Source organism: Vipera ursinii, assembly GCF_947247035.1.
Source record: "Vipera ursinii genome assembly, chromosome: 5".
Classification (NCBI taxonomy): Eukaryota; Metazoa; Chordata; class Lepidosauria; order Squamata; family Viperidae; genus Vipera; species Vipera ursinii.
This window is the reverse complement of record NC_139518.1, coordinates 77,096,657-77,121,653: the sequence shown is the minus strand read 5'-3', so window position 1 is coordinate 77,121,653 and position 24,997 is coordinate 77,096,657. Positions and strand designations below refer to the sequence as shown.

The following is a 24,997-nucleotide window of genomic DNA, read 5'->3' as shown; positions in this document are numbered from 1 at the left end:
ATGACAGAATGATCTCAGTTCGAATCCAAGGCAAACCATTCAATATCACAATAGTCCAAGTCTATGCCCCAACCACTGGTGCTGACGAGGATGAAATTGACCGGTTCCATGAAGCTCTACAGCACCTTATAGAACTAACACCAAAAAATGATGTCCTTATCATCATGGGGGATTGGAATGCTAAAGTAGGAAGCCAAAAGATAACTTAAATAACAGGGAAGTTTGGCCTTGGAGTACAAAATGAAGCAGGGCACAGGCTGATAGAGTTTTGTCAAGAGAATATGATGGTCATAGCAAACACTCTTTTCCAACAACCCAAGAGACGGCTCTACACATGGACATCACCAGACGGTCAACACAGAAATCAGATTGACTATGTGCTCTGCAGCCAAAGATGGAGAAGCTCTATACAGTCAGTAAAAACAAGACCAGGAGCTGACTGTGGCTCAGACCATGAGCTTCTCATTGCAAAGTTTAGGCTTAAACTGAAGAAAGTAGGGAAAAGCACTAGGCCACTCAGGTATGAATTAAATCATATCCCTGTTGAATATACAGTAGAGGTGACAAATAGATTTAAGGAATTAGATCTGATAGACAGAGTGCCTGAAGAACTATGGACGGAGGTTCGCAACATTGTACAAGAGGTAGCAACTCAAACGATCCCAAAGAAAAAGAAATGCAAGAAAGCAAAGTGGCTGTCTGAGGAAGCTTTGCAAATAGCTGAGGAAAGGAGGGAAGCGAAAGGCAAGGGAGAAAAAGAAAGATACGCCCAATTGAATGCAGAATTCCAGAAAATAGCTAGAAGAGATAAGAATGCCTTCTTAAATGAACAGTGCAAAGAAATAGAAGAAAACAATAGAATAGGGAGGACCACAGATCTCTTCAAGAAAATTGGAGAGATGAAGGGAACGTTTAATGCAAAAATGGGCATGATAAAGGACCAAAATGGCAGGGACCTAACAGAGGCAGAAGAGATTAAGAAGAGGTGGCAAAATTACACAGAAGAACTATACAAGAATGAGCTTAACATCCCTGATAAACATGATGAGGTGGTCACTGACCTCGAGCCAGACATTCTAGAATGTGAAGTGAAGTGGGCCTTAGGAAAGCTGAGCAACAACAAAGCTAGTGGAGGTGACAGTATTCCAGCTGAGCTATTCAAAATCTTAAAAGAAGATGCAGTAAAAGTGCTACACTCAATTTGCCAGCAAATTTGGAAAACTCAACAGTGGCCACAGGATTGGAAAAGATCAGTTTACATTTCAATTCCAAAGAAAGGCAGTGCCAAAGAATGTTCAAACTATCGCACCATTGCACTCATTTCACATGCACTCATTTCACATGCTTAAAATCCTACAATCTAGACTCCAGCAGTATGTGGATCGAGAACTACCAGAAGTACAGGCAGGATTTCGAAGAGGCAGAGGAACTAGAGATTAAATTGCCAACATATGCTGGATCATGGAGAAAGCTAGGGAGTTCCAGAAAAATATCTACTGCTTCATTGACTATGCTAAAGGCTTTGATTGTGTGGATCACAACAAACTGTGGCAAGTGCTTAAAGAGATGGGAGTACCAGAACATCTTATTTGTCTCTTGAGAAACCTATATGCAGGTCAAGAAGCAAAGTGAGAACTGGACACAGAACCACTGATTGGTTCAAAATTGGGAAAGGAGTCTGGCAAGGCTGTATACTGTCGCCCTGCCTGTTTAACTTATATGCAGAGCACATCATGAGAAAGGCAGGGCTAGATGAATCAAAAGGTGGAATTAAGATTGCCTGGAGAAATATCAACAACCTAAGATATGCAGATGATACCACTCTAATGACAGAAAGTGAAGAAGAACTAAAGAGCCTCTTGTTGCGGGTGAAGAAGGAGAGTGCAAAAGTTGGGTTGAAACTTAACATTAAGAAAACCAAGATCATGGCATCCGGCCCTCTCAATTCCTGGCAAATAGATGGGGAAGAAATGGAGGTAGTGACAGGTTTTATTTTCCTGGCCTCCAAGATCACTGCAGATGGGGACTGTAGCCAAGAAATTAAAAGACACTTGCTCCTGGGGAGGAAAGCAATGACAAATCTACACACTAAAAAGCAGAGACATCACCCTGTCAACAAAAGTGCGTATAGTCAAGGCTATGGTGTTCCCAGTTGCAATGTATGGCAGTGAAAGTTGGACCATAAGAAAGGCTGAGCGCCAAAGTATTGAGGCCTTTGAACTATGGTGCTGGAGAAGACTCCTGCGAGTCCCTTGGACTGCAAGGCGATCAAACCTGTCAGTCCTAGAGGAGATCAACCCTGACTGCTCTTTAGAAGGCCAGATCCTGAAGTTGAAACTCAAATAGTTTGGCTACCTAATGAGAAGGAAGGACTCACTGGAGAAGAGCCTAATGCTGGGAAAGATTGAGGGAAGAGAAGAATGGGATGACAGAGAATGAGGTGGCTGGATGGAGTCACTGAAGCAGTAGGCGTGAGCTTAAATGGACTCCAGAGGATGGTAGAGGACAAGAAGGCCTGGAGGAACATTGTCCATGGTGTCGCAATGTGTCGGACACGACTTCGCAACTAACAACAATATTATTTTTGCTGCATATCCAGTTGACCTATGAAATGTATTTCTTTTCTGCTTAAACACCTTCAGAATTTACTTCAATTTTAATTGTATTAGTACAATTTCTCTTGCTGTTCAGCTGTCATTGATTGCTACCAAAGTTGTCATGTTTTGGTAAGAATATCAGAAAGGAAAGCAGAGAAGAATAGATTGTATTACAGCTGGATTTATAGAGCAGGGACGTTGCAGACTTCTCAGCCCATTTTATGAACTAATTTATAAGTTGGTTTACTACGTGAAACATCTGTGTTCACATTTCACTTAACATATGGTTAATTCAGCAGTTACAGAACCCTTCATTGAGAGCAACGTGTCGAAGAAAATAAATCTGTTAAGCTGTAGCCATGTACCACTGCTCCAAATGGCAACTATGTTTAATCATCACAACTATGCAGATGATTGAACATAGTTGCTGTACAGAAGTGCTACCCAGGAACTTTCGTTTAAAGTTAAAAAAAACAGTGAAAGTTACAACATTACAATAAAGAGGAACCATATTTATTTATTTCCCATAATTATTTTTTTATAAATAACTCAAGATGAAAAATATGCTTAATATCCCTTCCTTCTCTTTTCCCACAATAACAACCCTGTGAGATAGGTCAGGCTGAGAGACAGTGATTGGCTCTAAGTCACCCAACTAGCTTTCATGCCTAAGGCAGGACTTTAATTCACCATCCCTTGGTGTCTAGACTTATGTTTTCGCCACTATCATAGTTAACTTGAAAGGTGAAGATGAACATGTGAATTGTCTTCATTACCTAAGTAGCTCCTTATTATCTACTCTAATTAATAGAAACTATCCAGGGACCCAGTCTTTGTTTCTGGTTGTGCAACCTATAACTCCAGTGCTAAGAGTCTGTAATGTTCTACATAAAAAGCATGCAGTTTAATTTTTCTCTCTTTATGAAGAAGAGACTGGACAGCCATTTGCCTGAAATGGTATAAGGTTTCCTGCCTGAGCAGGGGGTTGGACTAGATGACCTCCAAGATCCCTTCCATCTTCTTCTTCTTCTTCTTCTTCTTCTTCTTCTTCTTCTTCTTCTTCTTCTTCTTCTTCTTCTTCTTCTTCTTCTTCTTCTTCTTCTTATTATTATTATTATTATTATTATTATTATTATTATTATTATTATTATTATTATTATTATTATTATTATTATTATTATACAGTATCAGTCATTAGCTTCGGATAGTCCATAGGACTATTTTGATATTCTCTTAACTTGACCATCCTTTCTCAGCTTGTGCCATTTTTTTTACAGAATGATTTTGGAAATGTTTCAAATAATACTGTTTACTGATTATTATTATTTTTCAAATATCCATATATAGCTCTTTTTTTAGAATGCTTATTTATCTCTTTTGGAGGTGGGGAAATGAGAATTTCCTTTCTGTCTGTCAGCCAAAGCTTAGATATATTTCTTGGAAAGGCAGTTTTGCAGAAGAGTGCTATTTATGATTCTGGCCCTAAGTCTATGTAAGAGGAAAGCAAATCCATTCCTACACTGGCACTTTCTTTCCTCTGATTTCCAAGGCAACTTTCCTCTCTGTGACTCCAGGGAATTGCCCCAGTAAGTCTGGGATGTGTCTGAATAAGAAGCTCAATCTTGCATTGATAAAATATACTCAGATGAGATCATTGCTTAGGGAGACTAAGAATAAGTCATGGAGCTATTGATTCTATACTCAGGCACTGATATTCAATTATTTGATGAACAGGGTCTCTTTAAGTGGGATACCAAAAAAAGAGCATCATTTAATGAACCAAACTGCTGTTCAGCCAGAGTCTCACACTCCTTAGTGCTTGCTTGCAGGTAGCATCCTAAAGCTCGCAGTCTTCAAAAGAATATGTCTGGAAAGGCATAATTCGACCTTAAAAGGGTAAAAACCAGCAGCTTCTAATCAAGGATTTTGGCTATTGTTCAAAGTTGGGCTTAGGATAGAGGATGGCACAAAGCAATTAGACATATGGAAATAAATTTAAGATATAAAATAAACGGCATCTGCGCGTTCCATTTGCAGGAGTGGCAAGTGCACATGCACACCACTTGTGCTAATGGAGCTGGGCATGTGTTCTTGCCGGGCGCTTGCTCATCCCATCCACTCTCCGCCAGCTGGTCAGCAATGCCAGAAACATTGGGGAATTCTGCTATACTGTATCATCCAGAGAGCTGAAAGCATTTTCAGAAGTGTGCCTTTGAACATGTGAAAGCTAGGGGATTCTTGAAAACTCCCGGAAAATAGGAGCTTCAAAATCCTGCCCAGAAACATATACTGGGTGCCTGTTATAGTATTTTTTGCAGCACCACGAGCAAATTTTTCTAGTCTCTCTTACCTCCTTTCTTGTTTTACGCTTCTGTGACTCTGTTGCCTTTTTAACAAGTGTTATCTCTGTAATCTTCTTTTAATATTCTATCTGCATGCATAGGGTTTTTATCCAAACTCTGCTACTTTTCCCAGATTGCTAGTTTAACAATCAGTTCAATACTGACATCTTAATTTATGTGGGCTTATTTGCCCACATGCATGGGATGTAGAAGCCTTCAAAACTATTAGTGAGTGGCTAGTAAATCTTGTAATTAATTAATGAAAAGATGTTACTAATTAATTAAAAACAAGCAGGGGGTTATAATATCATCCCATGGACTACGTATAATGTCAAATGATTGTTTAGCAATGTTATTGCAACCATCTCCGCTTATTATTTTTCAATCCAGAGAGAGAAAACAAAATTCAGAATTACCGTTTTGAATTTAGGTCCCCAGTTTCAAAATGCAACCATGAAAAATAGCTTTACAATCCCATGCAGTGGAAAAGGCATTTATCTGCTTTGTGCATGAATGCTCTCTATGCACATATTGTCAGCACAGCAAGAGGTATAATTGTTAACACTAGTAAGTGCTACTTTGTTGGGAGAAATAGGCTGCGTGATTGAAAAGCAGTGCTGGTAAGAAAAACAAAACGTGTTTCCCAAAGGAACATTGCAAGTGGTTACATTGCAAATAGATGTTATATTTAGTTTTGCTTGTGTTTAAAGTTATCTTTGTTTTTTTAAAGTTATGCATACAGACCACTAAGATCTTTTATGCAGTTGTACCAACTTCCAGATATAGGAAATGCCATCCTTGGTTATGGAAGCATAGACAGGGAAAGAATTTCAGGAAAAATCTATAAATGTCACATCAGAAGTTCAACAATCTCTAAAGAGTCAGAAATTGTCCATTCTGGATCTTATCAGATCTCCTTGCAGAGTGTCTTATGAGTCTAAACCAATAAAACATTATATATATATATATATATATATATATATATATATATATATATATATATATATATATATATATATATATATATGTACTTATTTAATTTTTTCCTTAAAATGATCAGTATAATATATTCAGGTCAGATTGGGAAAGATTCCTGACTCGAAACTCTGAAGAGATACTATCTATCAGTGCAAAATTATAATAATAGTTATTATTCAATTATTTTTCTCTAAATTTGCTTTCTATAGCTCAGTACAGAAACTAATGATCAAATATTTTGCTATATATATTCCTAACTAGGCATCCCCTGTTAAAAGATCGATCAAGGTACATTATTACTGGTATGCAAATTGTCCAAAATACATATTTCATTCTTTTTAAAAACAATACAGCAGAATTAATTTGATTGCTTTGTAGACAAATGATATGAACGTGATTTAAATGAAGTTGTGATTCTCCAGAGTGATTTTTTGTGGTCTTAATTATCAACTTTACTATCTTTTTCTAGGGACTCCTGAAGATTATTCCCAATATTTCAGTATGAATGCTACCACTGCTAAACTCAGCCTTCTAAAACCAATAAACAGGGATTTTCATCAGAAATTTGATTTAGTTATTAAGGTAAAATCATTGTTTAACAATGTAACAGTGTAACAAATACTTTGTTAAATATTGGAATCTATGGAAAACTGTCAGCTTATAATGAAATATTTTCAAAGAAGTGTGGCCCCTTAAATATATTGACTTATAATTCACCAGTTTAATGTCAAAATGTAAGTAATCATTTCATATCATTCTAACAATTAATCTGATTAAAATGCTCTATGGGAGGAAAGTTATATATTTCATACTTAAGGAGAAAAATGTACAAATCTGAAACCCAGTTCCAGTTTTTTAACATGCAGTGAGTATTATGGTTAATAGTTAATACTATGCTCAGTCAGAATGAATTCTACTGACTTGCTCCCAGGTTCAGAATTTTAACCTAAGTCGTAATTTTTTAAGCTGTGTTTCAAGTGCATCTTGTGAAAGGTAGAATTTAAAATATCTTACAAAAACATAGGATTAAATTATTACTTGCCACATTGAGCCTGATTACATTTTAATTTAATATTTCACTTTCAAGGCCTCCTGATTCTGCAACTACCCTGGGCAGCTTGCAGTTATGTAAAATAACACATATGCTTTTGAACCATTTGAGTGAAGAGAATGATACAACTTGGCCAAATTCTACAGTGCTTTATATATAAGATGCAAAGCAGTTTGACTGACAAATTTGTTTTCCTATCTGCTGATCAATGTCACTTTTATTTATCCAATATCTAATATAGCTTTTTTTTATTCTTATGAAACGCTTGTTAACTGCAATAAAGATTCTATTCTATTCTATTCTATTCTATTCTATTCTATTCTATTCTATTCCACGCCACGCCACGCCATGCCACACCACACCACACCATGCCACTCCATCCACTCCAGTCCACTCCAAAGATAAACTTTTTATTTTTAAAAGCTTTTGTTAGTATACATGCACATGTCTTGAGGACAATTATTCAGTTTTTAAAAATTATTCTACATTTTTTATGTTTCATTCATTTTTCATTGCATATAGTTCTTTGGATGTTCATAACACAAAATTGGAATTGACCCAATAGTTACATGTTCAAATTCAGTGTGGAAAAGGCCTATTCATTTATACTGAAACAGTTGGTGCTGCTATAAGCAGTAATATAGCTATATACAGCTTTTTAAAAAAAATAAAATAAAATCCATTATAGTACTCTGTGGTCATATTCTGGTGGCTTTATAACTGGCTATATTATTAATAGTTTTTTACAGACATTATTAGATTCAAATTACTGTGATTAGTGTGCAGCTGAGTGAATAATAAGCAAGGGTATCAATCTGTAAGACTAATAATTGGCACATGCTTTAGGCACATCAATGCTTCATTTAGCAGAAGACTGTTAAAGGATACTAGAAAGATATGGTATATCTCCTTATACAGGTATAGATATTTTACAGTATGTATATCAGCAGAATAATGTGGTTTAGATGTGAATATGTACCTTTTTCCCCAAAAAATTCCACTAAGAACAACCTGTAAGGTTTTTTTTTAAAGAATATTTGGGTTCACATTTCATCAGAGCCAAATTCAAAACCAAACAAGCAACATTATGGCTTAGAATGTATGAATCTAGTACCGATTATCAACACTTCTCTATTATTATCCTTCTTGCAGTTATCACTAGAAAGCCTATCCTCTCCCATTTGTAATATGTTTGCTCTTTATCTTTTCACCTGAGGGAGATTAAACATCTCTCTCCCTGTCAATATTTTGCACTAAAATCTCATTTTTTGCATATTCAGGGGTGCAAAAATAGTTAACAAGAATAACAAAGCATGCTTACTAAGCAAGAACTACATCACTTTCCCTTGGGGATAATTCAGGATTAGACTGCTTTCCTTTCAGAGTCACTAATCAAGTATTTTCACCTTCTCTATGCCTCAGAAAAGTCAAGGTAAACTTCTTAGGAAATCCTCAAGGCCAGAGGAAGATAAAGTATGTGTTTAGTTAGACTGTCTCTCACCTACCTACTTCGCCACTAGCCTGAAAGAAGTAGATACTTTATAATGTTGGAAACATTAGCAACTGTTCATAACATTTTCTTTATACGAGTCTAAATAATTAAAGCTTCCCTTGAGTTCTGTTCAATTTCTGGTGATTACATGGCCCGACCATCTAGTTTTTATATCACTAATCTGAAGTAATTTGCTATTATCGTACTGCAGGACCCTTTTTTTTCAGCTTTTCCATTTCACCTACCATTTTGGAATTTCTTTTGATCTCCCAAGCAGTAGCCAGGTTTGCCATAAAGGATTAACTAGGAATTGCTAGTTAGCTACAGGTTTACTGAAGTAGTGTGCTATATATTCCAAGCCACCTGAATTATCTCAACAAGCCTGGAACATTAATTTACAGTGAAAGAAACTAACAAATACATTACTGGATTCCTTGATGTTCTCGGAGTTTGCAGATAAGTCATTTATCCAACTAGGTAACTTCATTCCTGCTTAGTGATTATGGAGGTCGTTCCCTGTTTCTATACAATAGCTTGCTCTGCTGGTGTTGGTGAGCCTGTGGTTTCTCTCCCTGGTTATTCTTTGATTAGGGTATTCCTTTTTCTTGATTGTTTTTCTGGTGTTATACCCTGCTTATCTTGGTGTTGGCTGCTGGAAAGGATGTATTCTGGTCTGTTTGTTTCTTCTGTAGCTTCTCTGTCTCTTTTGAATAGTATGTAAACATAGTTTATCTCTATACGTATATTGGTCACTGATTTGTCTGAGTGCCAGGTTTCCAGGAATTCCATAGCATTTTTGGATTTAAAGTTGCTTAAGATGCTCACAGTATTCAACACGTCCAGCCACCCATTATCCATCACAGAACCATTATTCTCCCAAAATTCTAATCTGTTAGAATTCCTTGCAGCATTAGAACCACCATTGTCTTATTGCTATTCTGTATTCTTACAATGGTAGCCAAACTAACCCTAGAGGTGTTCTCATCAGTTTTCTGCATGGATTGGACATTCTGCTAATCCAGGGATTTTTTCCCCCTTTCTTAATCTAGTAAAAAAAAACCTACTAAGTAAAATAGGGAAGATGGCAAATTCATTTAGGAAACAAATATGAAAAAGTATGCTATATTACTGGCAATGCCAGTTCCTTTGCAGAGATGTTTTCCCCTGTTCTCTAGCACTCCCCAAAATGGCCAAGTGATTTTAAACACTTCCATTGTGGAACTGGATTTTCCTGGCTGCCATTTAACTCACCTGGAATGTTTAATCTCTGGACAAAATTGCCAAATCCCTTGGTTCTATGCCTGGTGAAGTAACGGTCAAAGTGTGATATTGCAGGCAAACTCTGCTCACAACCTGAAGCTTGATCCTGATGGGGTCAAGGTTGACTAAGTCTTCCATCTTTCCAAGATTGGTAAAATGAGGAGCCAGATTGTAGGGGACAATATGCAATATGCAAGTGGTATATAAGCCTAAATGCTATTGCTATTGCTACCTCTGCTCTATTGAATACTTTCAAAAATAAGTGAGGAGTAGTTTCAGATTTCAACGCCTCTCAAAAATACATATTTTATTGATACCTCATTTATAAAACTGAGACATATGTTACCTTGGAAAAAATGTAGGAGGACCAAATATTCACATCCAGAATCTTCTTTGTAAGTTCTAATTCTTACACTAATCCCTTCTGAATCGATTTATTCATTCACTTTCAAGCAAAAGGCAGAATAATAGTTCATCTAAAGCTCTGGACTTAATTTTTGCTGCAATTGCATCTTTTATGTCTGTGCATGGTGTTCCTTTTCTACCAGGAAAAAAAATGCTGGCTTTAAAGAACAGAGCAACTGGCTTTTATTGCTTTGATATTTTTGAAAACTGTTATCCAGGGGGGAAAAATCAGTTTACTTATGAACAAAATGAAAACTTGAGCAAATATATAATTCCCTTGTTTAGAAATGCTTAGTTTTGTCTGGCTTCTGATAATCTTTATTCCTAAATGTGTTTTTAAAAATACACCTGTAAATAATGAATGAGAACTTTTAAATTACAACAGCTTTAAAAAGTTTAAACATCCAAATTCATCCACACAATTCTATCCAATTGATTGATAAAGTATATGTACCATCAAATTACGGAACAAATTTCAATTAGTTTTTGTTCCTTGGTAAAAAAAAAAGTGTTTTCTTAATCCCTAATGCCTACAATAAATAGAAAATAGCTATTTTCTCTAACTGCTTAAAAAGATAAAAAAAATGTCTGTTTTGTCTGCAGAAATACAAAACTTTTGTAGGCTATGGTCATTAAATCAAAGTTTGTGATCAATATAGCCATTTTTGCATAGGTTTTACACATAAAGATATAAAATTAGAGACAGGAACAAAAATTATGTCACCTAGTGTGATTTGTTGATTGTTAGTAACCACACATTTCCTCCGCAAAAGATCTCTCCCCACTCTTGTCCTTCAGCTCTTCCAATAACCAAGTCTGTCCATTTTGTTGCGAATGGAATAGAATAGAATAGAACAGAACAGAACAGAACAGAATAGAATAGGACCTTGAGATCTTCTAGTCCAGCCCCCTGCTCAAGCTGGAGAACCTACAGTACATCATCTCAGACAGGTGAATGTCTAGTCTCTTCTTAATCATCCTCTTCTTTCTGGTTCCACTTTTCCCAGCCTTATGGACTTCTAAAGAGACTTCTTTGCACAATTTGTCCAAAATATGGTATTTCAAGCCTGATCATTCATGCATTAAGTGAGAACTCTTGAGTTGATTTACTCGATTTATTTGTTGTTTGTTTTTATTTTATTTTATTTGTTTGTTTTATTGACTATTGATTGTATTCTCAGGAGTTTTTCAATGCCCAAGTTCAAAAGATTTAGTAGTCTTTTTATCCTGCCTTTAAAAAAAAAATCACTTCCACAGACCAGGGAAAACCTTCACCTGGGTGCAGACTTACCTGCATATTTCCTAATGCGCCATGTAGTTTTGTGATACATTTGTAATGTAGTTTTAATATGACTGCACCAGGTGTAATAGGTTTATTTTTATGAGTTAAATTTCATTTAGGAAAAAAATAGTCTATATAGTTTGTGACTTGCTTCTAGTTATTCATTACAGCCATATGTGATGAAATGCTAGCATCTAGCTTTGCTACATAATCCAGCTGCAATTAGAAAGAAATAGAAACAAGTCATTAAAATATGTCTCCACTCTAAAATACAAAATTAAAACCAATTAATGTTAAACATGGGAGCAGGAATTTATAATACATTCACTTTTTGCTTTTGCAGGCTGAACAAGACAATGGTCATCCTCTTCCAGCCTTTGCTAATCTGCATATTGAAGTTTTAGATGAAAACAATCAGAAACCTTTCTTCACCAAATCAACTTATGAAGGTTTTATTTCAGAATCTTCCCCTGTTGGTACAACTATTTCTGATAACCAGAACTTGACATCTCCACTGCATATCATAGCTTTAGATAATGATGTTGAAGAGGTTTGTATTTGATCACACTAATTTGTGCTTTGGGGGATATGCAACAGATGTTCCAAATGTTAAATTCTGTTTAGTTTAAATTCAATTTATCCTTCTATTAATTTTTTCATTGTTAATCATTTGTGTCTAGGATATATTCCAAACACAATAAATTGTATTCTAAACACAATAAATTTTCCCTAGTGGGCTCAGCAATTGAAGTAGTTTTTGCCTACAGTGAATTCAAAATAATAAGGATTATGGCCCCAATTAGTTTTTAATTTGGCCTTATTGGTTCAAGCCACTAAATAAATTCATGCAGAAATAAATCTCAAGGTTTAACAGAAAGAAGATATATCTAAGATATTTTGGTAACTCCATCCAATATAACTTTTTTAATATTCAAGGGAAAAATGAAATGGTTTTTATTCTGAGGAAAGAAAGTTGAAATTCTGCTTGAATTAAAAATAGAACATGATCTCACACATAGGTATAATTAGAGGATAATAACTTGCTATACTTTTAAAAGTTATGAATTAGACTACGGGTGTCAAACTTGCCACGTCATGTGATGTGTCGCAACATATAGTGACTTTGTTTTGTATTGCCGGAGCTGGGGTGGGCGCGGCGTCCATATGATGCAATTGGCCTGTGGGCTGGCAGTTTGACACCCCTGAAGTAGGCATGTTTACCCCAAAGAAAGATAAACCTTTATTGAAGATGATTCTTCCCTAAATGGGAGATAGAATAAAATATAGCTAATTGCAACTTTTTATCTTGTCAAGGTTGCTGAAATAATTTTTTCCCCCAGCAATAAATATGTTCATGTCACACAGACTCACATACCTGCCAGTCAGAAGCCATGAGTTATATAAGATACTCCATTTATCCCATTTATAGAATTGCTTACCCAGTGTACTCTAGCCGTTCTGATTCACACATGAGAACCACTTTCACACCAAAAAAACACAGAGATATACCATCACATTTCCTTTCTTTTTTTCAGGAGAAACAACAAAAAAGATGGGGGGTGGGTGGGACTAATAAAAGAGATAGGAAGAGGGATCACTGCATTAGAAGAAGAAAAAGAGGAAGAAGACATAGCAGAACAGAGAAGGAAAGAAAAGCAAGGAAAAGCAAGTTTAGGAGTTAGAAAAAAAAACGTTAAAATTCAGCATGCACAGCTAATCTTCAAAAACGCTGATGTCTTTCAGCAGCTCCCAGTGTATTTTATTCTTCTTAGCCACACAGGATTACCTCCTTAAGTCTCAGGTAATTATCAGGGTGGGGGGAGAACTCCTCTTCCTATTGGTAAATATGATACATCTTATCTTTCAGTAATGAGAAAAGCTACTGTTCTCACGTTTTAATCCCTAACTGATCTGCTGATTGTCTTGGCTGCCCTTTTCGCTTTGTGCGTATCTTTTTAGATTAGCATATATCTCTGCATTAAAGTTATTTATTGATTCTATTCTACTTAGGCACAGCCCACGTCCAGTCAAGTCTAGCTAGGCAGCTCATAGTATCAGAATAAAACAACACTATGCAAGCAAAAAAGTGTATAACCCTAACAGCAAATCCATTCAGCGATACAAACAGATCAGACATTGCCAGTGGGCTCTCAGCAACATAACCTGGAGATTTTTGTATCCCCTACCACCCTCAAAACACACAGAGAGACCCTTTGTTCCTTCAATCATATGTTAAATTGGTACCCCCCCTTTTTTTAGAATGTGCATTTATTTATTTATTTATTTAATTTTATTTTATTAGATTTATATACTGCCCTTTCCCGAAGGACTCAGGGCGGTTTACAGGGTATTTAAAACCAAACCAATACAAAAGTTAAAAAACAATTAAAAAAGATTAAATCATCCCTTAAAAATAAAAACCCCAGTTAAAAATTCTCAGTCTGGGCCGGAAAGCTCAAAGAGCCAGGTCTTCAGGTCCCGGCGAAATGAACGAAGGTCGGGGCCAGTCCTAAGTTCCACGGGCAGCTGGTTCCAGAGGGCAGGCACACCCACAGAGAAGGCCCTCCCCCTGGGTGTTATCCGCTGGCAGTCTTTTACCGGCGGCACCCTGAGAAGACCCTCCCTCTGCGAGCGCACTGGATGAAGGGAACTTGATGCTGGCAGCAGGTGTTCTCTCAAATATCCCGGACCGAAGCCATTTAGGGCTTTACATACTTGACATACTTGACAGTGAAAAGCTACACTTGCTGAAATAAATGCTACCATTTGTATCTATCCATAAAAGCTTGGAAGTTACATACTAAGTATCAGTTCTGGAACATACAGTTGTTTAAACAAATTAAAATAAAGACAAATAATTTTCTTTTAAAAACGATCTAAAGAATTCTGAATGCCATTTAGGGTTTAAATTTGGGATAATATTATTCAGCAGCATCTTGCAATGCATCAGGAAAAAAAAAGTTGGTCGGAAGGCAAAATACACCCTAATGCAAATTAACTTTCATATTTTGATAATATTGTGGGTTTTTTTTAAAAAAAAATATTGCAGTCCAAGTATAATGGGATTTATAAATGACCTTGGGGAATAAGGGGAAGACTTGCTACCTGGGAAACAATCAGACAAGATAAGGAGGAGCCCGCAGTCACTTATCAGTCAAGAGACAGAAATTTGAGAAGTGCCCATCCTATTGGATCAAGCAGTTAAAAGTGGAGGCAGGAAGTTTGTGACTCGCAAAACTCTGTTATTCTAGCCTACAAAATATGAGAATTAGTCCATCTTGTTGTGTTCCTTGTCTGGTTTGGCTGGGTGGCCTGATACCAAGAGACACAACTAAGAGTTGGACACTTTCAATCCTGATATAATTTGATGGGAGATTTATGGCATAAGTTTAAACCTTTCTGAGTAAACGTAAAGGACCAAGATCAGGGCTCACGTTGACATGTCATCTTTGGCATTTTCGCCCACATTAGATTAGTTTTTTTTAAAAATGTTGACTATTACATTCTTTTCAAACTTTAATAGTGACTGCTTTCAGGCACTGCAGTTGTCTAAATTTGAGCATATTATTTTCCTCCATGTTGATTTTTTATTAACTTCCAAATCAAACCATAAGGTCCTAGGACAGTATAGGGAGTAGAGGTTAGTAGTACGTACTTGGGATGTTTTCCCACATGCCTCATCTGATTTAGCTCAAATTTATAGTAGGTTGCTTGTTTGCTGTTTTTTGAGACCCAGCTCTCCAGCAGATTTTAATTTCCTGTACAATTCGACAATTCATATATAGAGATACTGTTGAATAATTTGGCGATTGATATGACCAGGATATGTGTAGTAATATGCAAGGAGGAGGAAAGGAAAATTAGTCTTCTTGAATAGAGTTTAACCTTTCTTGATTATTTTGATCTGGAAACTGGACATGGTCTCAGAATCACTCCAATTTCAGCACTTCAGGTATAGAGACTACAGGAATAAGGAAAATCTGTGTGCAGATTTCATAAAACAGAAGCATTTTGAGGAAAAGAAATCTTATCCCTTTCTAATTTCATGACATTATTACAGAAGATCTGTAAAGATTCCCAATTTCCAAACAGTTAATTTCCCTAAGTCACTAAGAAACCTCCATCAAACAGCTACTTAAATATTAAATACAGATAGAAACTGGCTGCTTTGCAAATATTACTGATATGGATGAGATATGTTTTTACTTATATTTGACTATGCTGCTAATTAAATATGTGCCTCATGTATTGTTTTGCTTGTTTCAGTTCTATAACCAATAGAGCAAATAAGCTAGTTAATATTTTTTAGTTGAAGGATAAGAAGGGATATTAGAGAGTGATTGTTTAATATCATGTTCCCACTCACTATGCCATAATGAAGGTAAATCACAATTGGAATCAGAAGTCCAGGAATTGCCCAGAATCCCTAAGTCTCCTGGGATAAACTATATTAAATGTCTATCACTCCAATAGAAGGACATCAGTCTAAAACATTGTACTTACAGTTCAGCAGGTTGTGATCTATTATAGCAATGCAGAGTTGCTCCAATCCACAAACTTATCGATCCCATTTAAATAATCAATCCTATCCAACTTCATGTTCATTCAGCAGATCAATTCAGAATTTCCGGTTTCCTTTGGGGAAACATTTGCTCTTTCAAGTACTATTGACATTAGGATTCCATGTTGAAATTTCACAATGACAAAAGAAAGTTTGGGCTTGAGAAAAAGTGGATTATTTGTAAATGTTAGTAACCACCCTGCTCAAAATCTAAATTGATATGCTAAATGCTACACAGTCTCTTCAAGCACATTAGCTAATCTAGCAAATCTCAGTTATAGAGCACAGGCTGATTTTTTCACAAAGTGTATGAGATCTAACTAAGAATAAATTAGCAAAAAGAGAACTCAATGTATACCTAAATAATAAATTGCTCCCATATGAGGCTACACCAAAATTCCTGGGGGTCACCCTAGACAGGACTCTGTCTTTTAAAAAACATATTCAGAATTTGGCTGCCAAGGTTAACAGCAGAAATAACATTCTGCAAAAACTATGCGGAACAACTTGGGGAGCTTCAGCTCCAACTCTTCGATGCGCAGCCCCTGGGCTTTGCTACTCTGTAGCGGAATATTGCGCACCTGTATGGATAAACAGCCCACATACAAGACTTGTCGATGTTCAACTTAACTATACGATGAAATTAATTACTGGGTGCATAAAATCTACACCTATTCACTGGCTAGCAGTTCTTAGCCATATACTCCCCCCGGCACTTACGACAACAAGAAGCTCTTATTCGGGAATATAGTAAGATCCTGCTAAACCCCTCTCTACCCATTCATGGTTATACCTCTGTTCTTTTAAGAGGTCAAGAAATCCACCACTCCTTACAGCTCTTAAGCTGCTGGCCGAACATCAGAGCACCACACAAAAGTGGATGGAAGCATGGAATAGCTATACCTCCCAAGATATTTTCGAGCATATTAATCCTAATAATATACCTCCAGGGTTCAATTTATCCCGACACATATGCGTGACATACAATAGAATTAGAATGACTCATGGGGTGTGTGCTGATTCTTTGTATAAATGGGGGAAGACATCTTCAGCGCAATGTGATTGCGGGGCTTCCCGACAGACTATCCAACATATAGTGAGGGAATGCATTGATAGAAAATAGCCAGGAGATTTTAAGGACTTCCTCTGAGTAACAATGGTAGCTACTGACTGGATTTCCAAACTTGACATCAAACTCTGAAATGTTATTTCTGGTTTCCTCTTAGGTTTTATTACTGCTTCCTTTTAATTGTTTTAACTCTTTTAACTTGTAAATATGAAATGTTTTTAATATTGTGTGTGACCAGCCATACGCTAAATAATAATAAATAATTAAGAACAAGCACCACTCACAAGCTAGGCAGGAAGTTCAGTTGTGAGACTTTAATGTAATGAACTTGAGCCTTGATTCATAGTCATGCTGTTGAAGATGTAATAACTGAAATGAATAATTGAAAATCCACAGTCATCCTTAACTCATCTCAATTGGCTTCAGAATAAATACTGGATAAACCAAAAGGCCCAATATAATGAAAAACAATTAAAAGCCAGATACGTAATATAAGGGAAATGACTTAATACACCTCCATATTTTACTAAAGAGTTTTTCCTTTCTTTTAGCCTTCTGAGAACTAGCATTTGGTTGTAAATTAAAATTCAGACAAATAATCCAATGGTACAAGCAGCACATCAGCAGAAAAACAAAACCATACAGTATGAGTCCCTGCCCTTCAATCATATAATGGAAAGCTATTAAGAGTAATTTAGCATTTGATATAATAGTTCATTTCAACCCATACTTGTAATCTTTTACTGAGGTGTCTAAAGTTTGCGTAATAAATATTGATCACCCAGCCTTCTCCATTATTTCAATAGATTATTTTACTGGGTAGTATGTATTACATAGAGGCAAGTGTTTCTACTTAATCTGTTTATTTGTTTATTTTTGCTTTTTAGATTCCATCAGGTGCCATTCCTGTAGGTATTTTAAGTGTACCTTCTTTTTGATGTGTTACTTTTACCTTTTACCTCTTAAAGGTTTTTTTATTTATTTTCTTTTATACAAAAAGTATTTTACACAATAGTGTTTGAAACTATCACAATTCTTTGTGCTTTCTTTGTAAACTAATTGTTAAAGCAAATGTCATCATTTGGTTTCAAAGCTAAAGCTAGATTACTCATTTCAAAAATGAAAAGTGAAAGCTTTCATTTTCCTACACAAGAAATACAAACTAGCTTGTCATATTAATGCTTATTTATTATTTTACTTATTAAACAAGTTTCTACAGCTGTCCATCAAGAAAAATTAAGCAAGCAAAAATTAAAATCAGAATAGAATTAACCAAATTAATTTAAAGAAATGTATCCTTTCTTTAAATATACTTAATATGCTTATGAGCGAGAACCACTTAATGCAGTAAAAACTACTTCTATAACTAATAGTAGAAGCATGAATGAGTATTTTTCCCGATTGTACTTTGTGTCTGTGTTTCATGCATTTGGCTATCTATATATATATAGCAGTCTTTTCTGTAATACTGCTAGATCTTAAGTTTAATGTGTAAGACAGAACCAATAGGGAGAAAAAACTCAATATATCAAGAATGAAAAAAATACTTGGAATTCTTTCCCTGATTGCTGGTTCCTTTCAAATGATTGTAGTGACCATCAGACCTCCTCAACTGTAAAAACACAGATAACCCAGCAAAGAAAGTTAAAGTCTCCCTAAGTAAATCATGAAGTCATTAAGTGAATCAGGCTCCCACTATTGATGCTGCTTGTTGGAAGAATGCTGGGTACAGATGGCAATCACGTGACCCTGGGATATGCTGCATCCATTGTAAAAACATGCCTGTTGCTAAGTACCTGAATTTTAATCTCATGATCTTGTGAGAAGCTGCAGTGGCTTTAAGTGTGAGGGGTAGTTGTAAGTCACTCTTTTCAGTACCGTTGTAACTTCAAATGGTTGCTTAATGGATGGTTGAAAGTCAAGGAATAGCTGTATTTCTTTACAGATAATTCAAAAATCTTAAGTTTCCAATTAATCAACAGATGAACTGGCATGCTAAATATCTTCATCATAATAATGTAATTTTTTTCCCCATTATTAAGTATCATTACATGAAGAGACAGGAAAAAAATCATTGTAATATTTTTGGAAAGGGAAAGTCTCAATACTGTGGCTTTTGGACTGAAAATCGATGGTATTAAAACAGCCCTTTATTTCTCTGTATTGCCGTGGAGCCCAATGGTTTTCTGTTAGCACATCATCCTTTATCTGGGAAAATACTATTTAATCTCAAGGATACTGTCCAAAGGATACTTGCTATTTCTCTGGTGCATGGGGTTGTCTTACTTATTCAGAAGGGTAGAATTAGCTATTCTGCACAAAATTGGAATAAATCAAGTCAAGAATGAAATTCAGGAATGTAGAGAAAAGAGTGTGCTATTTCTGCAGAGTTTCTGACTTGCTTATTTTTAATTGTTTTGCATCTCATCATCTTTGATTATAGTGTTAAAGTAAGGATTGTCAGGCTATGCTACACTGAAGGCAATTTGTCAGGATGATTGGTTTTTTTATATATTTTTAACAATTTCGTAGCAATTGTTCACATGCAATAAAATGATATGAATTAAACTGGAGGGATCCATCAATCTGTCACTGTTGTACTCTGTTTCCCTAGATGATATGGTCCTTTTTCTGTTGTTGTTTTTTTAAAGTTCATTCATAGCCATGAAAATTAACATCTCAATCTTCTGTTATATGTTGCAAAATCCACCGCTCCAAACTAATTGCCAAAATTTCAAAGCTGCTGTGCTTTCCAACTGCATAAAGCATGCTGGCAGTTTTCTCAAGACCTTCAATGAAAGCTGGTTCTATTGAACCAGAAATTATCCTTTTTCCATTGTTTATTAAAATTCAGGTTGTTCAGAATGGGCTTTTCTAGTGAATATATCATCAATAAATCAAATAGGTACCGTATTTTGCTATGGTCGGAGGTTTTTCTTCATATAGCAGATGGCTAGGGTTCTCAACCTCCCATTGCTTTTTTAAGTTTGTTATAGAAATAAATGTTAATTACCAAATTGTCCTAAACCTGCTATGATCAGAGTCTTAGTTACTGAGGGAAATAATGGAGCTTTGTCTTTCATATTTTGGTTAAAAGCAGTGAAGTGGGAATGGGGCTTTATTTTCCAATATCTCCCTCCAATTCAAAAGAGAAATTGCTATTCCAGCAATTTATGTTGATTGCATTTTTCTCCTGAATGTCATTGTTAATCCAAATATCTAATGCTATCATTAAAGTAGTCTTTATGTATATGTATATATTGTTATTATCCCTTTGAGAATGTAATTATCATCTTGTTTTACTTTGAAGACAAAGGACCCACTGCTCCATCTGTTTCTAAATGATTACAATACATTTTTCACCGTGACTCAGAATGGAATAGCCCGTTACCTCACCTTACTCCAGCCAGTTGACAGAGAATTTCAGCAGTTGTACACATTTTCGGTAAGCAATGTGATTTTAAGAGTTTTGTCAGAATGGCACTGGTAATTTTTTCAACTATTGCAAAACTGAAAATTTAATTTGACAGAGATCTTAAGAAAACTGTTAGAATTTCACAGAATTGAACAAGCTATGGAACATAATAAAATGATCAGACCTTGCGTAACGTATAAAATAGCAAAGTAAGTAAGGTTAAAATTAACAAAGCTATGTAGTTATACAAATGTAGCTGATGGGTCTCTAGTTGATATGGTGAAGTGTTTAATATACATTCAACCATACAGTTTGAAAGGTAGGATTAGAGTTTAAGATTAGCCCTGACCAACTCATTGGACTTTCTGAGAAACACTTGAAATGATATTAAAGCAAAACTAAAAAAAAATAGAACCACGGGATTCCCAATACATAGTTGTCCAAATTCTGCTTGAAACTGTCCAGTGATATCTATCTATCTTTAATGTAAGCCATCAGTTCTAGTCTTGGGTTATGGCAAATGATTAAATGTTGCCCCAGCACAAGTGATATGTTTTTGTCTCCAGGAATGATCTGATCATTTATTGAATGCAGCTTTCATACTTCAGACCAATGTTTTCAAACTGTGCTCCTCTGAAACCTAGCATTTCTTTAAAAATTGTAAGAAACATTGGATTTTGCTTCCTGAATACTTCAGGGTGTGGGTAGTGGGTGAATCCTATAGATTTTTTACTGCAAATCATGAAAATACCATTTTATAGAAATCTTCTGTTTTTACACCATGGCAGTGTGCACCCTTCAGTACCTGTTGGCTATGTTGCAAACATGAAAGAAATATACAAAAACATGGAAATGTTGTTAAAGCACATTCAGTATACCAAAGAAAACTGGAATATCCGGGAGATCTAAAAGTAATGCCTGTGCTGCTTGGAATGCAGCTCAGTTATACCAAGTACTGTTGTCACATGTGTAAATAGGACAGCCATGCAAGAGACTCACAATAGATTAAACACACTGAAAGAATTTGGTTTCATGTCAGAAAAATATGGCACATACTGTAAACCACTTGTTGATGCGACAAAGATATTTTTTGACTCCACTTCAAATAAAATTCTGACTGTTGAAAACTTTTGTGAAAATGATGAACAAGAAAAATGAAGACTTTCATTTATTTGAGACTGATGTTTCCAAGAATAACTGATGCCAAGATTAAGGAAAGCATTTTTGTTGGTCCACAGATTATATATATCGTCAATGACAAGGGGTTTGAAGATCTGTTAGTGGAGCCAGAGAAAAACCCCTGGAAAGCATTTAAGTATGTTCTTGAAAATTTTCTTGGCAACAACAGAACACCAAACTACTGGTTAACTAACTTGTTAAGCATACAAGACAATGAAGTGCAACATTTCACTGAAGATTTATTTTCTGCATTCCTATTTGGACTTCTTCCACAATCATCTAGCTGCAGTCAGTGATAAACATGGTGAAAGGTTTTTACCAGGACATTGCCACAATGAAAAAATGGTATCAGGGCAACTGGAATCCATCAATGCTGGCTGACTATTGTTGGACACTGCAGTGAGATGCACTGGACAGTGAATGCAAGCAAAAATCAGCAGCAAAAGACTTTTAAGCCTATTGAACCCATGCAGCGTGTCAGAACTTTATGTGGTTAAATACATTATAGTCAATAGAAGTTAATTTCATATTTCTCAAGATTCCTACGTGGTACAGCCATTCTGAAATTACTTTTGTGTTCAATTTTCTGTTCATAATCACCAAACATTTTTCAGGAAGCAAAACTTTTTGGGGAAAAAATGGATTAAGGACAAAGAGAAAGTTCACTCAAGCACAGCCAATTTTTTTCTAATATGAGAGCTTTGCCTCTTGAATAGGATACAACAACATATCAATAAAGATAGTCCTCATTTAGCGACCACAATTGGGATCTGAAAATCGTGTAACCAGCATGGATTTATGGCATTACTTCCCTCTCCGTCAGTAGCACTGCACTTGTTAAGAGAAATATTGCATAATTGCAATTTACAAGGTTTTTTCTGCATTCTCCATTAATTCTGCTTGTCACAAGCTGATTGGGAAGTACACAAATATCACTCACTTGACTATGGGATGCTGCAATTGCCATAAATGCACTTCACTTGCAAAGTGACCAAATGATAATTACATTACTGCAGGAACTGCAACATTTATAAATGATTTAGGTCTCCACAAGGCATGAAGCTGTTTTTGCTTCTTATCTCCCTGATCTGTCCAATTCATTGAAACTGAGATTCCTGATAACTACTTTATTTTAAAGTATTTTTACCTTAATTTACAGTATTTTATTTTAAATTGTCAATAGTTTGTTGAAAAAAATTGAAAATTGTTAATAAAACCCCTTATGTAGGCTTTATTCCTACCAGTTTAGTCTAGTGGTTAATGCACCAAACTAGAAAGCGGCAGGCGGTGAGTTCAAGTCTCACCTGAGACACGAATGCAGCTGGGTCATTTTGGGCCCATCATACTCAGCCTAACCCACCTCACAGGGTTGTTGTTGTAAGAGAAGGAAGGTGTGTTGGATATATTCACTACCTTGACTTACTCGTAAAAATAATAAAGGTGGGATACAAACAAACAACAAACAAACAAATCGCTATGTACCTGTTATATGCTGGGTTCGTTGCTTGATTGATGAGACGAGGCAAGTGAGTTCAGCAAGAATCATTCTTTATTTGCTTACTGGAACTGAACTGAGAAACAGGGCTGCGAATGCAGCTATTTATACCCTGGCCTCTAGGTGGCAGCCAATAGGTTTAAAGCAACCTATTGACGCCTTAGAAGCAGCCAATGGCGGCACTGGAGACGGGTTGTCTGAGGAGCTGGGAGCCATTAGCCAGCTTCCCTGCTTAAACAACCTTCCAGCAATTAACCCCACGTGAAACTATTTAGTAAGACAAAAACCCAATACATCACACCCCTCCCCCCTAGAATGTACACATATTATAATAACAAAAGGGATGATTACAGCAATTACAAGTTTTACAGAGATACAAAAAGAAGTATGCAAAAGTACACCTTTTTCTGTTTGCTAATACAGAGGCTCTCCTGGCTAGTAGCAATTCAATAACACATACAACATTATAGCTCAGTTATTTTGGAACAAAATCTTGTAAATACGCAGGACGCTTGCAAACCCTTGTAGAACGCCTGGGAGAGCCGGGCACTCCCCGGTCCACCAGCTTGCCCGCCGGGCTGGGTAGACCAGGGTCCATAAGTTCAAGCAAGTCTGGCTGACTCGGAATTCTCTGTGTGGCCATTCCAGGTCGGCCCACCCCAAAGTCTAATTCTTCCGCAGAGTTAGCACAGCGGCTGTAGTGTTCTGGTTGACTTTCTCCATCAGGGGCCCCATGTTGCACTCCCGGGCTGGGTTTGTGAATTAGCTTAAAGTTGTAAGCCAATAAAAATGGACCATCTTAACATTCTAGGGGATAAGATGTGGGGTGTCTGTCTGTCTATAGTGAATAACCCCAATAGTGGTTTGTGGTCTGTGAAGACTGTGAATTCCCGGGCTTCCAGTGGCGACGCGACGTCGAAAGACAGCCGTTTTCGGGCTGCCCGCTCCGCAGCTGTGTTTTTCCATCGTAAACAGCGTCTATCAGCTGTTTAGATGGATTTGAAGCCCCCTCCTCGGGAGAAGAGGAGGGGTTGAGGCCCCAGGTAGGGGTTGAGCTCTCTGGGGCCGCCTGAGCTGAGAGCTTGGGCGGCTGAAGGATGAGCCCCCCCGAAGCCTGGGTTGCTCCGAGCTGCGCAGCGCCTCTGCTCTGGGATTCTTGGAGCAGAGCCAGGCGTTAGCAACCACCCCTGCCAAAAGGAAATACTTTTGATTATCAAGATGCAGGCAGAGCGGTACAGGAGGTCAAGGTGAAGTGGACTCTTTATTTTTACTCTCTAGCTCAATGGATTTTATAGCTTTAAAGTGAAAGTGCGTAATAAGTGAAAGTGGGGGAAGATGGCGGCTAAAACTTCTAAAGCTCTTCGGAATGCGGGGTCTTCCCTGGTGCAAGAGACCTCACTGCAAGCTTTGCTTCCTCCTGCATCTCCTCCGGTATTGACGCTTAAGGATTTACAAGACGCTCTTGGAAAGCACGCACAACTGATGTCTGATATGATGGATGAAAAGTTGAAAAAGCTGGAGGAGAAATTGGAGGAGAAAATGGAGGAGAAAATGGAGAAACTGGAGAAGAAGATGGAAGAGAAGCTGAGAGCAATGAGGGTGGACATCTTGTCTAAGGTTGTATCCGTAGCTGAATGTGTGCTACAGCTGGATATAAAAGTGGAGGATCTCAGTCAAAAGAACTCTATATTAGAAGCAAAGGTATTAGAAAATGAAAATATAAGGGATAAAATGGATGAAGAATTGAGCCTTGTTCAGTATAATCAGATGCAGAATGCTATTAGAATTAGGGGTTTAAAGGAGAATGGTAAAGAAGATTTAAAGCAGCTGATTTCTGAGGCTCTGGAAGGGGTACTGGGCCAGTCAGCATC

The 24,997-nt window shown here is 36.6% G+C and overlaps 1 protein-coding gene across 1 annotated transcript in view; it reads left to right on the top strand.

Moving 5' to 3' along the window:
- The window catches only part of PCDH15 (protocadherin related 15), a gene marked incomplete at its 5' end in the record, with an annotated part of 427,034 nt that overhangs the window by 159,248 nt on the left and 242,789 nt on the right, over nucleotides 1–24,997 (top strand). The window contains 3 exons of the mRNA XM_083364768.1: nucleotides 6,387–6,499; nucleotides 11,751–11,957; nucleotides 20,348–20,482. Coding sequence (XP_083220894.1) covers nucleotides 6,387–6,499; nucleotides 11,751–11,957; nucleotides 20,348–20,482 — 455 coding nt within the window. The remainder of the gene's footprint in view (nucleotides 1–6,386; nucleotides 6,500–11,750; nucleotides 11,958–20,347; nucleotides 20,483–24,997) is intronic.